The following is a 14,593-nucleotide window of genomic DNA, read 5'->3' on the forward strand; positions in this document are numbered from 1 at the left end:
TGGCTATTCCTGTCAATTTGGTGTCGTCTGCAAATTCGATGAGTTTCCCCTGTATTCCCTCATCTAAACAATTTATGAAGATATTGAAGAATATTGGGTCTAAAACAGAATGCTGGGGTACTCCACTGCTTACTCCCCTCCATGTAGATGTAGTTCCATTAAGGGCTACACACTAAGTGCAGTTAGTCAACCAGTTACATATACATCTGGTGGTGATGCTGACTATCCCACATTTTTCTAACTTACTAATAAACTCTCATATTCTGAATTTTGTAAAGATGATGGAGAGTTCTAATTAACTTTTGTTCTCTTCCAATGGGGATATCCGTAATGCTAATCTGCACCATTTTCTCAGAACTCACTCCTCAGTAATTCAAGTGTCTACTAATCTGGATCTGTTTGCTTAAAAATGTCTAGTATTGATATATTATAGATGTATTTTCAGTATTGGCACGAATGGTTTTGTTCTCAGCCAAACTGTAAGCTAGCTATGCAAAACAACAACACATTAAACAACATTATAAAAAATGCTGTGTTGGATCAGACCAACGATCATCTAGTTCAATACTCTGTTCCCACAGTGACCAATCAAATGCCTATAGGGAGCCCACAAGGAGGTCAGGAGAGCATTAAAACCTCCTAATAGTTGTTCCCTAGCAACTGGTCTGTAGAGGCTTACTGCCATTGAATACTCTAGAGTCATAATGCCTAGTAGCTCTCATTTTATCCTTAGAACAATTTTTAATCCAAACTGGCCCACATCTTTGCAGAAAATGGCAGCAAATTCTAAAATTTAACCACCCACTGACATGATTAAAATGATTTCAGCAAGATATCAACCAAAGATAACTTCTCTAACTTTAGAATGGTGATGAAAGGAGTCCTCACACATAACAAAAATATAATTCTCAAGCGGTGTTTTTAAGCTCACATCTGTCAATTCCTATTTTGAAAACATTAAATGTGCCTTCTTTGTAAACAAATTCATGCAAAATTTTATTGTTTCATGGATTTCTATTTATGTTTATTTATGTTTTGTTATGTTACATCAAATTATGTTTGATCATGTCAGTCTATCTAGATTTCTATTTAAAAAGAGGCAGACGTTTGAGTGCTGATCCCTAAAAGCAGATATCAATAAATGTCATATTGATTATGGACAAATTGGACAGTCATTTGTCTAGAATGGCATAGGGTAGGAGTCTCCAAACTTGGCAACTTTAAGATTTGTGGACTTCAACTCCCATAATTCTTCAGCTAATCATGCTGGCTGGGCAATTCTGGGAGTTGAAGCTCACAAGTCTTAAAGTTGCCAAAGTTTGAAGACTCCTGGTATAGGGTCTCCTGCTCGGGCAGGAAGTTGGACTCAAAGACTTCCATGGTCCCTCCCAACCCTGTTATTCTATGTTCTATGATTCTGGTAGTTTTAAGAGCATTTTGGAGGCTTGCAAGAAGCTACTAACAATATTTTTCTAACAATATTTTGTATGGTGGCTCGATGTACAATCTGCAGTCTACCTCTACTATATAAAGTAACTACTGTGCATTTGTTTTATTACTTGCCCTATGGCAAGAATAAGGACAGATTTTTGTACTGGGGATACTTCATTTCCTCCTCATTTGAACATTCTGCTTGTGTTATCTAATATACTAAAAATAATTTACTCTCGCTAACCAAATAAATTACCATAAAGGGTCCACTTATAGAAAGGGCATTATCAAGGTAAAACAGCTCTCATCACTTCTAAACTAAAAGAAGTTATTTTTGTAAAGATTTGTAAAGTAGGAATGTTATGGTCATTAAACTAATATTCCTACAAGGTTTTAGGACAGGAGTCTTCAAACTTGACAGCTTTTAAGACTTGTGGACTTTAATTCTCAGAATTCCTCCTCCAGTCATGTTAGCTCAGGAATTCTGGGAGCTGAAGTCCATAAGTCTTAAACTTGCCAAGTTTTAAAATCCTTGTTTTAGGATGATACAGAAAGCTATCTGTTTAGTACTGTTTGTTTGAAAACTTAGCAATAGAGTGACATTTTATAAAGCCAAAGATAGATACAAACAGTATAATTATTTCACCCCCTTGGTTCTTGGGACAATGACTAGATGTCAAAAATAATGAATGAAGTTTACAAAAACTCCAATAGGTGACAATGTGATTTTTTTTTCTTTTTGGAAAAAGGAAGAAATACAAATGGTGGACTCAAAAGATCATCCTAGCAGAATGATATCACAACAGAACCTTCAAGATTATCCTTATAAGGTATAGTGAGTGATTGGGCAAAATTTCTTGCACAGGTTTCCTTCCTGGGATTCAGTCTATACAGAGAATACATATCAACCTATCACAAACCGTATTTCTACCTAACCTCTTTTTCAAATTAGTTTGAAAAAGAAGACACCCAGTAATTTGCCCTCAGTTTAAAAGGCATGTGTATGAATGAATTCATCCACCCTTCCTTTCTAAGGTTTTAATCATTGTAGTCACTGTGTAAGATACCATGACTCCATTTGGAACAGCCAACATGCAAATTTAATAAATAAAGACCTAGCTAGAAAACTGCATCAGATATTTTCTAAACCACCATGTGTATGTAAGTCAGCAGACCAATTTATCCATATTTCAAAGCATTCAAGCGAAAACCAAGTTAATCTTTAGAAATAAGAGCCTGTACTAAATACGAAGGAAAATGCTGAAGAAACAAGGGCAGTTAAAACTTGAGCTCGACTGCATTCCAGGAAGATACTCGTTGTTCTGAAATTACTGAGTAAAACAGATTTCCTGGGTTGCTAATGCGTAACAAAAATCCATCTTAAAAGTAGCCATCTCAAGGACTTAAAGGACCCCGTTCCCCTTGCACTCACCATGACTGTAGCAGCTGTAGCAGCTGCCTGGGCCACTACTGCCGCTTGGTTTGTCTGGTGCTGAGCTGCTTTGATTTTGGCCTGTAAGTGAGCAGGAGGGTGAAAATATTTGCATTTTTCCCTCAGGCAACGCCCTTTTATGTAATCCATACAAACAGTTACAGTGTTGTCATTTGTATCAATCATTGTGCTGTCAGCAGGATGTGCAAAGCGACAATCGGTTTCACCCCGTGCACAATTTCCTCTCTGGAATTCCCGGCAAACCTGGGGAACAAAGCAACATTTATTATGCACATGAGGGTTAATTACACACCGAGCACAAGAAAGAATTTAAAAGGCAATTTTTGAACCGTGCCCAAATAACCTCTGAAAATTGTTAAAACCTTTAATCCCAGTCTATAACAGGGCTGTCAAACTCATGGCCCGTGGGCTGGATGTGTCACACGCTGGCCACACCCATGCCCGGTTTAGTAAAGGAGGGAAAAAGCCCCATACGTCATGTGACTCCGCGAGTTTGATGCCCCTGGTCTATAACACAGGCTCCACTATTGTATAAATTCTGCATGGATCTTGAATCCATCTGGGTCCTTGATCTCTTAGTGACTTTTAATATTATCAACTGTGGTATCCTTCTGGACTAACTCAGGGGTTAGAAAGGAGGATGTGGTGTTACGGTGCTTCTCCTTCCTAATGGATACGTTCCATTCAGTGTTGACAGGGGAGACAAGTTTAGCCCTAAACCTCTGCTTTTTGGGGTTCCATAAAGCGCCGCCCTCTCCCCACACCGTTCTATATGAAACTGGTGGGTGAAGTCATTGGATGCCATGGAGGTAGGTACCATTAGTATATTGAAGTTGTATATCTCAACTTCTGACTGACAGAACTCAAGAAATAAGCTCAGATTTTTCATATGTAAAGGTCACCTCTCTAAGAATGGAGAACACAAAGGTGCTAATGGACTACCATTAATTGAACTTAACTGTTTTTCCCTTAGTTTATTATCTCTGTTTCCAAATTAATGTGAACTACAATTACATAATAGATTACAATTGCTGCAGAAACAATACAATTACTAGGCCATGAAAAAGTCTGAAGAGATGATTTGCTCCAAAGGTGATTCAGGTGACCACTTTAACTGAATTTCTAACCTTTCAGAGCTCTTCTGTTCGTGTACAGAAATCACTCACCCTAAACTAAAGCATCCAGTCAAGATTAACAAGACCTGTGCTGATGTTTCATGAGGTAGAAGATCTTCTTACCTTCTAGTGCAGGGGAGTCAAACTCAATTTCATTGAGGGCCGCATCAGGGTTGTGTTTGAACTCAGTGGGCCGGAGTGGGTGTGGCCAGGGTGAGCGTGGCCAGCTTGAGGTCACTTGTGTCGGGGGCTCCTGTGGCGGCCCAAATGCTCTGCCAGCAGGTTCCCGAGTTCCCTTTTGGTAGCTGTTTGCACTGACAGAGGGCTGCAGGAGGCCAACTCGGCCGAAATGCAGCCCTCCCACGCTCCATTTTTGTTGGAGAAGTGCCATGGGCCAGTTCTTCGCTATTTCCAGGGTGGTCACAGTTCTAAGCACTCCATGGGCTGAACCAGCCTGCGGGCCTTCAGTTTGACACCCCAGTTCTAGTGCTAAGTAAAATGTATCAAAGCTTTGCATAGCCATGATAATGAAGTCTGCACTTCTTCAATTCAGCACAATTATGACACCAAAGTTCCGGAACAGAGGATCTGCATTGCTTATGCTAAGTAGCCAACTGAAATGAAATGGGTTTTTCTCTATATTTAAACATAGTCACTGTGTTTATTCACAATCCTATATAACCAAATACCAAATACCGAATGTATCAGAAGAATGATGCTCACGATACCTCCAGTTTATCTGTCCTGAGGAGTTTCTGTGATGTAGTTGATCCAGAGACAGAGACAGGATTTCCAGGAACAATTACAGATTGTGTGGGAACCATTTCTGTAGGAACCAATCCAACCCCAGAAGTAACTGGAGCTAAATATGGTGCAAAGTTTAGTGCTGGATTAGATCCTATTGTTGGCCCTACTGAAAATGATGGCTGAAAGAGAGAATAAAAAGGAATGATAAATAAGCATAAAGAAATGAAAAATAAACACATGTTCTGTGATAAATTCAATATCAAAGTTCACTGATTTATGTTAGCGGAGTCCACACACTTGCTAAATTGAAATAACCCATATTTTGACTTAACAGAATGTATCAACTCAGTGCCTAGATCAGGGGTGTCAAACTCAAGGCCTGCAGGGGGGCCGGGGGCCACCCCTGGAAACAGCGAATGGCCAGCCCCTGGTGCCTCTGCCAGCAAAAATGAAGCTCGGGAGGGGTGCACGCGCCCCCCCAGGCCCCGTTTTCGGCTGTGATGGCCTCCTGCAGCCCTCTGCCAGCAAAAGCATGCACCCTCCCACCTCCATTTTTGCTGACAGAAGGCTGCACAAGGCCATCGCGGTCACCCCCACCCCTGTGGTGCCCCCTTAAGAACAAACTCAACCCTGATGCGGCCCTCAATGAAATGGAGTTTGACATCCCGGTCTAGATATTTGTGGCTTTCTTAATAAATTAAAACTGAGTATCATGTTTTAATTTTGATGAACCCATTCCAAAGGATTCTGAAACAGGCATTATCCAGGAAAGGTAAACTTCGTGATTCAACATGAAAGTTTTAGAGCCATGTTCATCTTTGAGGGAATGAATGTACATTGCACATATATAAATTAAAAATAATATACTTAATGTTTCACATAATAACAGCTGCGAGATTGGTTTATGCCCAAAACTGGAAGAATGATGATACCCCCGTTGAAAGCGAAATAATAAAGAAAATATTAGTCTGTGCAGAGATGGACAGACTAACTCTAGAAATGAAGGATAAGGGTGAAACAGAGTATTATGAAGTCTGGAGCAAAATATATCAATGGTTGGAGTCAAGGAAAAGAAGAAATTGTTGATGCTTTATAGGAATTAAGGTTAAAGTTATGTAGGCTAAAGAAAATGAAATATAATGGATGATTATGGGTATAAGGATTATAAGGGGAAAAGGAGATGAAAAAGAAATTAGGTTGTAAATATGTATATAATTGTAAATAAAAACAAATACCGTATTTGCCGGCGTATAAGGCGACTTTTTGCCCTGAAAAACATGCCTCCAAGTGGGGGGTCGTCTTATACGCCGGGAGGACTCCGACTCCCACTTCGAGCTTGAGTTGCAGCCGGGGGAGGGAGGGGGGGGGGGAGCGGTGTGTGTGTGTGTGTGTGTGTGTGTGTGTGTGTGGCGGGTGTCACTCGCCACGCGCTGCGCAACCTTTCCCCCTCTTCCTTCCTTAGCGGTGTGGGGAGGAGAGGATTCGAAGATCCTCACGTGCGGCGTACTTTTTCTTTTTTTTTTTTGCACGCAGGTTTTGCATGCGGGCGGCTGTAGGTTAAGGATGGGGGAGCCCCGGGTGGGTTATCAGGTTTTACGGTGCTTCCAACATGTGCGAACGGTGGGAGAGCGGAGAAGAGAGCGGCGAGCGCCCTGCTGTGTGAAATCCTGCCGTCAAAGCAACACTGGGGGAGGCAGGGTATAAATTTACCAGGTTAATGTAGCAATGGTGATTAATGCCCAGAACATTGTTTGCAGGTATTGGTGTGTGTGTGTGTGTGGTGGTGGTGGTGAGAGAGGTTGTCCTTTGAATGCGGAAAAGTAGGTGTGACCTTGTGTAGGAAAATAAAGAGATCCTTTTTAGCGTGTTTGGCTTCTTTGCCTCCCCTCGTTCGTTTTGATGTGGAGATAATGGCCTTCGCGGGCGGGGAAGAAAACTGTAGCTGGATCATTTCAAATTTCACTTACTCTCCTGCCTCACTTCAATATGTCTGAGCGACTCCAGATACTGGAAGACTTTTTGAATGAAAGTGTTACCTCCATATATTTTTTTAAAGAGGGCCACTTGGGAAAAAAAAAGATTCTAAGGAATTCCTTGTTTCTTGATTAAAGAGAAGGCATTGAATATACTGTTCCTTGGCAGCCTTTTCAGTGTCCGGGTTTTGGTGTGTGTGTGTGTGTGTGTGTGTGTGTGTGTGTGTAAGTGTGTGTGTGTGTGAGAGAGAGAGAGAGAGATCAGCTGTATTGAGAAGAGAACGTTTCCTGTGTTCTCATTTTATTTACAACATATTTTACGCTTAATGGTAAGCAATGAAAAATATTTTAAAACTCATTTCTAAACTCCATAGCTATTGGCATATTCTTGGTTCAAAATTGGATTAGCTCATTTCAAAATTGTCCAAAGCAGAAAAGTGCGTCAAAAAAAAAAAGTGCAAAAGTGGAAGGTGTGTGGAAGAGGGGGTAGTCTTATACGGCGAGTATATAACAAACTCTATATTTTGAGTGGAAATGTTGGGGGTCGTCTTATACGCCCAGTCGTCTTATACGCCGGACAAATACGGTATGTAACTAGCATTAAATTAACAATGTAGGAAAAAGGAAAGATCAACTGTTATATCTATTTTATGTTATAGTATGTATGGCCAAAATGATTGCCAAGAAAGTTGCACTGTGTTTAATTGTTTTTAATGTTTACTTAATAAAATTTTTCTAAAAAAATTAAAAATAGAGAAAAGATGCTTAATTAACCAAAGAATGGCCACGTAAATTTACTGAAACAAAATTAATTTAGTGATAAAGTAGCATGTCTTGCTAATACAAACAGGATAGTTGAGGACATACCTTGATATGACCTGCTGGAAATAAATCAAAACTATAATTTAATATGCATGATTATGTTACATGTTAATTCTTCTAACAAGGGTGAAAAGATTTATACATTAAGGTCCTTTCTGATGTTATTGAGCACAAAAACATTGAAAGTGAGAAATTTTAAACATACATGAATTACTGCTTAAATGAAAACTCTGCCTTTTTACCCCAAGTCTAGATTTAAGTCTTTCTTAAAGGAGAAATAGCATCTGAAAAACATTACATTTCTGATCCAAGCAGTATATAAATAAAGTGTGTGTGTGTGTGCGCGCGCGCGAGGGCGTGAGAGAGAGGGAGGGAGGGAGTGAGGGGGAGAGAGAGAGAGAGAGAAAGAACGCTCATACGCATCTTCAAGTCATTATGGACTTCTGGTGATTGCCTGAAAAGTTGTCTCGGCAACATCATACAGCTGATTTCTTGCCTAAAGCCATATTAAAACTCCTGGTTTCTCACTTAATACCTTAACCACTACCCCAGATTTCTTACTATTTTTACTTTTAATGATTTCTATATTTCAAAAAGTTTCTGGGTCACTTTAAGATTTTCACATCACAGGCTACATTTTCATAACTAATTATTCACCAATTCCCATAAATAAATTAGAAGGGGGTGCAAATACTATATACTGTATTTATAAATATATGTATACATGTGATAAGCAAATTAACATATAAATTATTCAGCTTAACTGAATCTCACTATGTTTTTCTTTGTAGTTTATCCAGAATAAACTGGCTTGTCCCCCAAAATGCAGACAGTTCAACAGCTGCAATAAGATTACAAACAGAAAAGGTTCATAAAAACGATTTATACATTTTTACTGGACAATATTGGATGACAGCCTGTTGTAATTTATAAATTAAAATTATGATAAATTCATTCATTTATTTATGTTAGTCAGATATCAGCTATGAAGAATCAAGCATTGGGCTGGCATTTCATTAAAAGTACTGACCATTGGCTGAAGAGGTGCTCCTGGGAATATAAATTGCATCTGCTGAGCCAGCACTGCTGCTGCAGTTTTCTGTTGGATCAGGTTGTTCCTGCCATTAATTTCTAGCTGAGTTTTCAAATGTGTTGGTGGATGAAGATATTTGCAGTTCTCCCTTGTGCAACGGCCCTGAAAACGATACAAAATGATCCGTTTTGGGAAATTTTATAATGATCTGTAATTATAAAGCAGCTATTTCATATCCTCCAAAAAAGCCTTTCGTATAAATCAAATAGCATATTGGACTGAATTTCTCTGTTGACATTTCTTGGAGGCGTTACCCATCTGTTATAATTGCATTATGCATTTTACCAAAATTAGGTGGAAAGTATTCCCATATCTTTTCTTTTGTAATGCCCTGTAGATATAACATATTACAAAATAATGTTCATCACATTTGATGAAGTTTCTAATGTATGCTATAAAGAAGAAGGACAGAAATAGAATAGGAATGCACTAAGGCAGATTTGAATCCTTTTCCATGGTCTTTCAAAACTTTATATGTAGCTACCCCCATCAAGATTGGCAACAATAAATTCAAACTTTTCTCCCAGATGTTGGAAATGTAATAAAGAAAAAGGAACGTACTATCACTTATGGTGGAATTGTAAAGAGGCCCAAAAATATTGGCAAAATCTACATAATTAGATAGAAGAAATGTGTGGAAAGAAAATAGAATATAGACCAGAGTTCTTTCTGCTAGGGATCAATTCGAGGAATTATGATAAAGAAAATATATTTCTAATAATCCATGCAATAACTGCAGCAAGACTGGTGTATGCACAGAATTGGAAAAGTAAAGATATCCCAAATAAATTGGATATATTGGGGAAAATCATGAGATGCACAGAAATGGATAAACTAACAAAGGAACTAAAAAATAAGGAAGATTTGGATTATTATAAAACATGGGACAAATTTTATGGTTCGCTAGAGATGATGAAGATTCATGTAAATAAGGAATGATTATATGCATAGTTAATGTATACAGAATGAAATTATGTAATATTATTACTCGATTTAGCAAAGTAATGACAAAGATTGATGTTAGGAAGACTACCAGGCTCAACATTTTTATTGTAATTTCTGTTTCTGTTTGTGTGTTTGTTTAGTAAAGGAAAAATTTTTAAAAAAACTTTATATGTAGGCATGAAGATGAATGAGAACAGAACTGCATTTTCCAAACCCATTTGAAGGGTTTTATAAAAAGTAAATTTCTGAAGCTGATCTTCAAAATCTGTGGTGCTCAAAAAGTTATCTCAGAACAATTGTGTTTTTTAAGTAGTATAGTGTATAGTAGCTTAGGGTAGGATAGTATTAGGAAGGGGAAGGAAGGGAAAGGACAAGATAAAAAGGCAGGAAAGAAAAAGGAATGAAAAGTAGAGAATAAGAATGACTTCCAACTTTCTTTGGTACAAATGTAGATTTAAAATATATCAAACACTCACTTTAAAATAGCTGTAATTCACACTAATTCTATAATCCCATATAGTTCTTATCAAGTCCCAAAATCACAATTTCATTTCTTTCATTTTCTTGCAAAAAGTCCAAAAGTGGTTTCTTGATAGAAACAAAAATTGATAAATCTTTTCTTTAAACAAAGCTGTTAGTTTCTACCATTTCTGACAATCCCATCAGCTTAACCATCTATCCTTCCATTTTTGTGTACAGATAGTCCTTGAGTTACAACTACCGTGTTTCTCATATAATAAGGCCGGGTCTTATTTTTTTTTGAGCCCCGAAAAAATGGCTAGGCTGTCTTTTCGGGGGTGACTTAATTCCCCCCCCCTTGCATCTTCGGGCGGGCGGGCGGCGACGGCTTGTATGTTGACCTTGGCATTGGTGGGGCACTTTGTATCGGGGTCAACGCAGGCAGCACCATATCCGGGTGTGCAACAAAAGTACTTCCTAACGGCAAGCCCCCCCCACCATCCCCCCCATTTCGCATGTTTTAATATAGGCCTTAATTTGGGGGGAGGGGCTTAATTTCATTTCATGCCTATAAAACATGCTGGGACTTCCTATTGGGGGAGGCCGTATTGTTGGAGAAACAGGGTACAATGGAGCCCAAAATTTATGTTGCTAAATGAAACAGTTGTTAAGTGAGTTTTGCCCCATTCTATGACCTTTTTAGCAACAGTTGTTAAGTGAACGACTGCAGTTGTTAAGTTAGTAACATGATTGTTAAGTGAATCTGCTTATCCCATTGACTTTACTTATCAGAAGGTTACAAAAACTGATCACACAACCACAGAGTCCTACAACCGTCATAAATATGACTCAGTTCCCAAGCATCTGAATGTTGGTCATCTAATCATGGGGATGCTGCAATGGTTGTAAGTGTGAAAAATGGTCATAAGTCAGATTTTTCAATCTGTTTGTCCATTAACTACAAAAGGAAAGTCTCTAGTTTCAACTGTACATTTCCTTTTAATATCTTCTGAATCAAAATATATATTTGATCCCTACATTTTCTAATTTTCTGACTTGTCCACCAAAGATAAGAGTGTACCCTCAGTGTTCTTACATTTACAACAAATATTTAAAATCCAATTATGCATGTGGAGTCCTTGGTCCTGTCTGACCTTGCTGTTGTTTTCTTGCATGTACAGGTGAAACTCGAAAAATTAGAATATTGTGCAACAGTTCATTTATTTCAGTAATGCAACTTAAAAGGTGAAACTAATATATGAGATAGACTCATTACATGCAAAGCAAGATAGTTCAAGCTGTGATTTGTCATAATTGTGATGATGATGGCTTACCGCTCATGAAAACCCCAAATCCACAATCTCAGAAAATTAGAATATTGCATGCAATCAATAAAACAAGGATTGTACATAGAACAATATCAGACCTCTGAAAAGTATAAGCATGCATATGTACTCAGTACTTGGTTTGGGCCCCTTTTGCAGCAATTACTGCCTCAATGCAGCGTGGCATGGAAGTATCAGCTTGTGGCACTGCTGAGATATTATGGAAGACCAGGATGCTTCAATAGTGGCCTTCAGCTCTTTTGCATTGTTCAATCTCATGTCTCTCATCTTTCTCTTGGCAATGCTCCACAGATTCTCTATGGGGTTCAAGTCAGGCGAGTTTGCTGGCCAATCAAGCACAGTAATCCCACAGTCATTGAACCAGCTTTTGGCAATGTGGGCAGATGCCAAGTCCTGCTGGAAAATGAAGTCAGCATCCCCATAAAGCTCGTCTGCAGAAGGAAGCATGAAGTGCTCCAAAATCTCCTGGTAGACGGCTGTGTTGACCATGGACTTAATGAAGCACAGTGAACCAACACCAGCAGATGACATGGCTCTCCAAATCAACACAGACTGTGGAAACTTCACACTGGACTTCAAGCATCTTGTAGTATGTGCCTCTCCATTCTTCCTCCAGACTCTGGGTCCTTGGTTTCCAAATGAGATGCAAAAGTTGCTCTCATCAGAAAAGAGGACTTTGGACCAGGACCACTGAGCAACAGACCAGGTCTGTTTTTCTTTAGCCCAGGTAAGATGCTTCTGACGTTGTTTCTGTTCAGGAGCAGCTTGACAAGAGGAATACGACATTTGAGGCCCATGTCCAGGATCCGTCTGTGTGTGGTGGCTCTTGATGCACTGACTCCAGCCTCAGTCCACTCCTTGTGAAAGTCCCCAACACTTTTGAATGGCCTTTTCCTGACAATCCTCTCCAGGCTGCGGTCACCCTGCTGCTTGTGCACCTTTTTCTTCCACACTTTTCTCTTCCAAATAACTTTCTATTAATGTGCTTTGATACAGCACTTTGGGAACATCCAACTTCTTTTGCAACTACCTTTTGAGGCTTTCCCTCCTTATGGAGGGTGTCAATGATGGTTTTCTGCACAACTGTCAGGTCAGCAGTCTTTACCATGATTGTGATTCCTACTGAACCAGACTGAGAGACCATTTAAAGCAGGGGTGTCCAACCTTGGTAACGTTAAGCCTGGAGGACTTCAACTCCCAGAATTCCCCACCCAGCAAAGCTGGGTGGGGAATTCTGGGAGTTGAAGTCCTCCAGGCTTAACGTTACCAAGGTTGGACACCCCTGATTTAAAGGCTCAGGAACCCTTTGCAGGTGTTATGGCTTAATTAGCTGATTAGAGTGAGACACTTTGAGCCTAGAATATTGAAACTTTTCACAATATTCTAATTTTCTGAGATTGTGGATTTGGGGTTTTCATGAGTTGTAAGCCATAATCATCTCAATTATGCCACATTATGCCATCATCAGCTTGAACTATCTTGCTTTGCATGTAATGAGTCTATCTCATATATTAGTTTCACCTTTTAAGTTGCATTACTGAAATAAATGAACTTCTGCAGGATATTCTAATTTTTCAAGTTTCACCTGTATGTTTTTATCCAACTAGATAGCATCATCAGTTCTAGAATGGAGTAGAGTTTGCTCTCTGCTTATATACAAGTTCCTTGCCCTGTCAGTGTTGGTGGCAGTTTGTTTTCTTCTTGATACTTCCTTGATTAAGCTGTTGTTTACTGTTTGTTTATCTCAGTTGATAGTTCCTTGATTGGGGTATTGATTAACTGCTTGATCTGCTTGGTCTGGTATTAATCCTGTTGATAATTTCTGTTTATCTGGTTGTGGATTGCTGGTGAGGAGGTTTATATATCTTAGCACTAATATGGTCAGCATTTCTATACAGTGCCACATCAAATTCAGTCTTACCATTTTCAAACTCATAGTTCTTTTTATCAGATTTTAACCTTTCCATTAACTGAACACAAGAAACCAATGACATATATAACCTTTCAATTCTGGATCCTCTCTTGTTTTTAACTTAAATTCTCCTTGAGAAAAAAATCAATACATCAGCATAAGTTAGCATTTTTGTTTAGCTATCATTTCTCTTCTAAAAAAGAGAACTGATTGTCCAATCCAATAGTGATTGGATCCTTTCCTGGGGTGACAATCACTATTGGATTTTAGAAAACAATCTCGCCTTATACCTATATACCAAACTCTCAATATGGCATTTCTAATAAAGTGATTTTTAACATCTACAATTTCTCAAAGTCGCCCATTCCTTGTACATTCTAAACAACAAACTGCAAAATATAATTTCAAATCCCATAGTCCTAATATCAGTCGTCAATATGGGTATTGTTTGAAATAAAATGACCATTCTAGTAAAATGTTCATCTTAATCATAGATTCTTCCCAATAATGACAATTGCAATTTTTCTCATCATAACATATCTTTTTTTAATCTTCATTCCATATCATAATTATTTTGAAATCACACACAATTCATATTAGTCAAGGTAACACCCAAGTATTTAACCTTTTTCTCAATTTTAAAACCAGACCATCTTGGTACAATTGTGACTTTTTAGGACCACATCTAGTTTGGGACTATCTCATCAACTTGTATATGAACTTTACATTTCTCAGAGGGAATGACCTGTTCTTAATTAACCCATGTTGGCTTCATGTAATCACCTAGTATACCTTCATATGAACTTGTGAAACCACTGTCTTTCTTAGGATTTACTCAAGTGCTGAGGTTAAGCTGACTGGTCTCTAAAGTCCTGAGTCCACTTTTTTTTTAAAAGTAGAAAAATGGCTGATAAGAATACTGGATGCAGATAAATACTCACAGATGCAAAAAGAAAAAGGGAAAAGGGAAAAAAAGGATCCAGTAATTCTCATTCATTTTTCAACACTTTGCTTGTGCAATTTAAAATTTTCTACATCACAAATTTAAAACCCGCAAAAAGGAATATATTACAACAGCTGAAGAAATGAAAGCATGTCCAGTACTCTGCCTAATACCGGTACCAAAAGGCTGTGAACCAGTGGTGGGATTCAACATTTTTTACTACCAGTACTGTGGGTGAGGCTTTTTACTTCTATTGTACAGGCAGATGTTCCATAATCCATCATAGTTCAGTGCATGAATCTAAGATTTACCTATATCAGTTTTCCCCCCGAATGCTATCACTCTGCTAAATAA

The 14,593-nt window shown here is 38.6% G+C and overlaps 1 protein-coding gene across 14 annotated transcripts in view; it reads right to left on the minus strand.

The window, feature by feature from the left end:
- The window catches only part of MBNL2 (muscleblind like splicing regulator 2), a 63,173-nt gene that overhangs the window by 29,713 nt on the left and 18,867 nt on the right, over window positions 1-14,593 (minus strand). For all 14 annotated transcript variants that reach the window (XM_026668975.2, XM_026668973.2, XM_087967368.1 and 11 more), the window contains exons 3-5: window positions 8,572-8,736; window positions 4,728-4,925; window positions 2,864-3,127 (exon numbers count right to left, since the gene is read on the minus strand). In XM_026668975.2, the coding sequence (XP_026524760.1) occupies window positions 2,864-3,127; window positions 4,728-4,925; window positions 8,572-8,736 (627 nt within the window). The remainder of the gene's footprint in view (window positions 1-2,863; window positions 3,128-4,727; window positions 4,926-8,571; window positions 8,737-14,593) is intronic.

Source organism: Notechis scutatus, chromosome 5 (genome assembly GCF_049901735.1).
Source record: "Notechis scutatus isolate UNSWTSFEM ecotype Mainland chromosome 5, rNotScu1.2, whole genome shotgun sequence".
NCBI lineage: Eukaryota > Metazoa > Chordata > Lepidosauria > Squamata > Elapidae > Notechis > Notechis scutatus.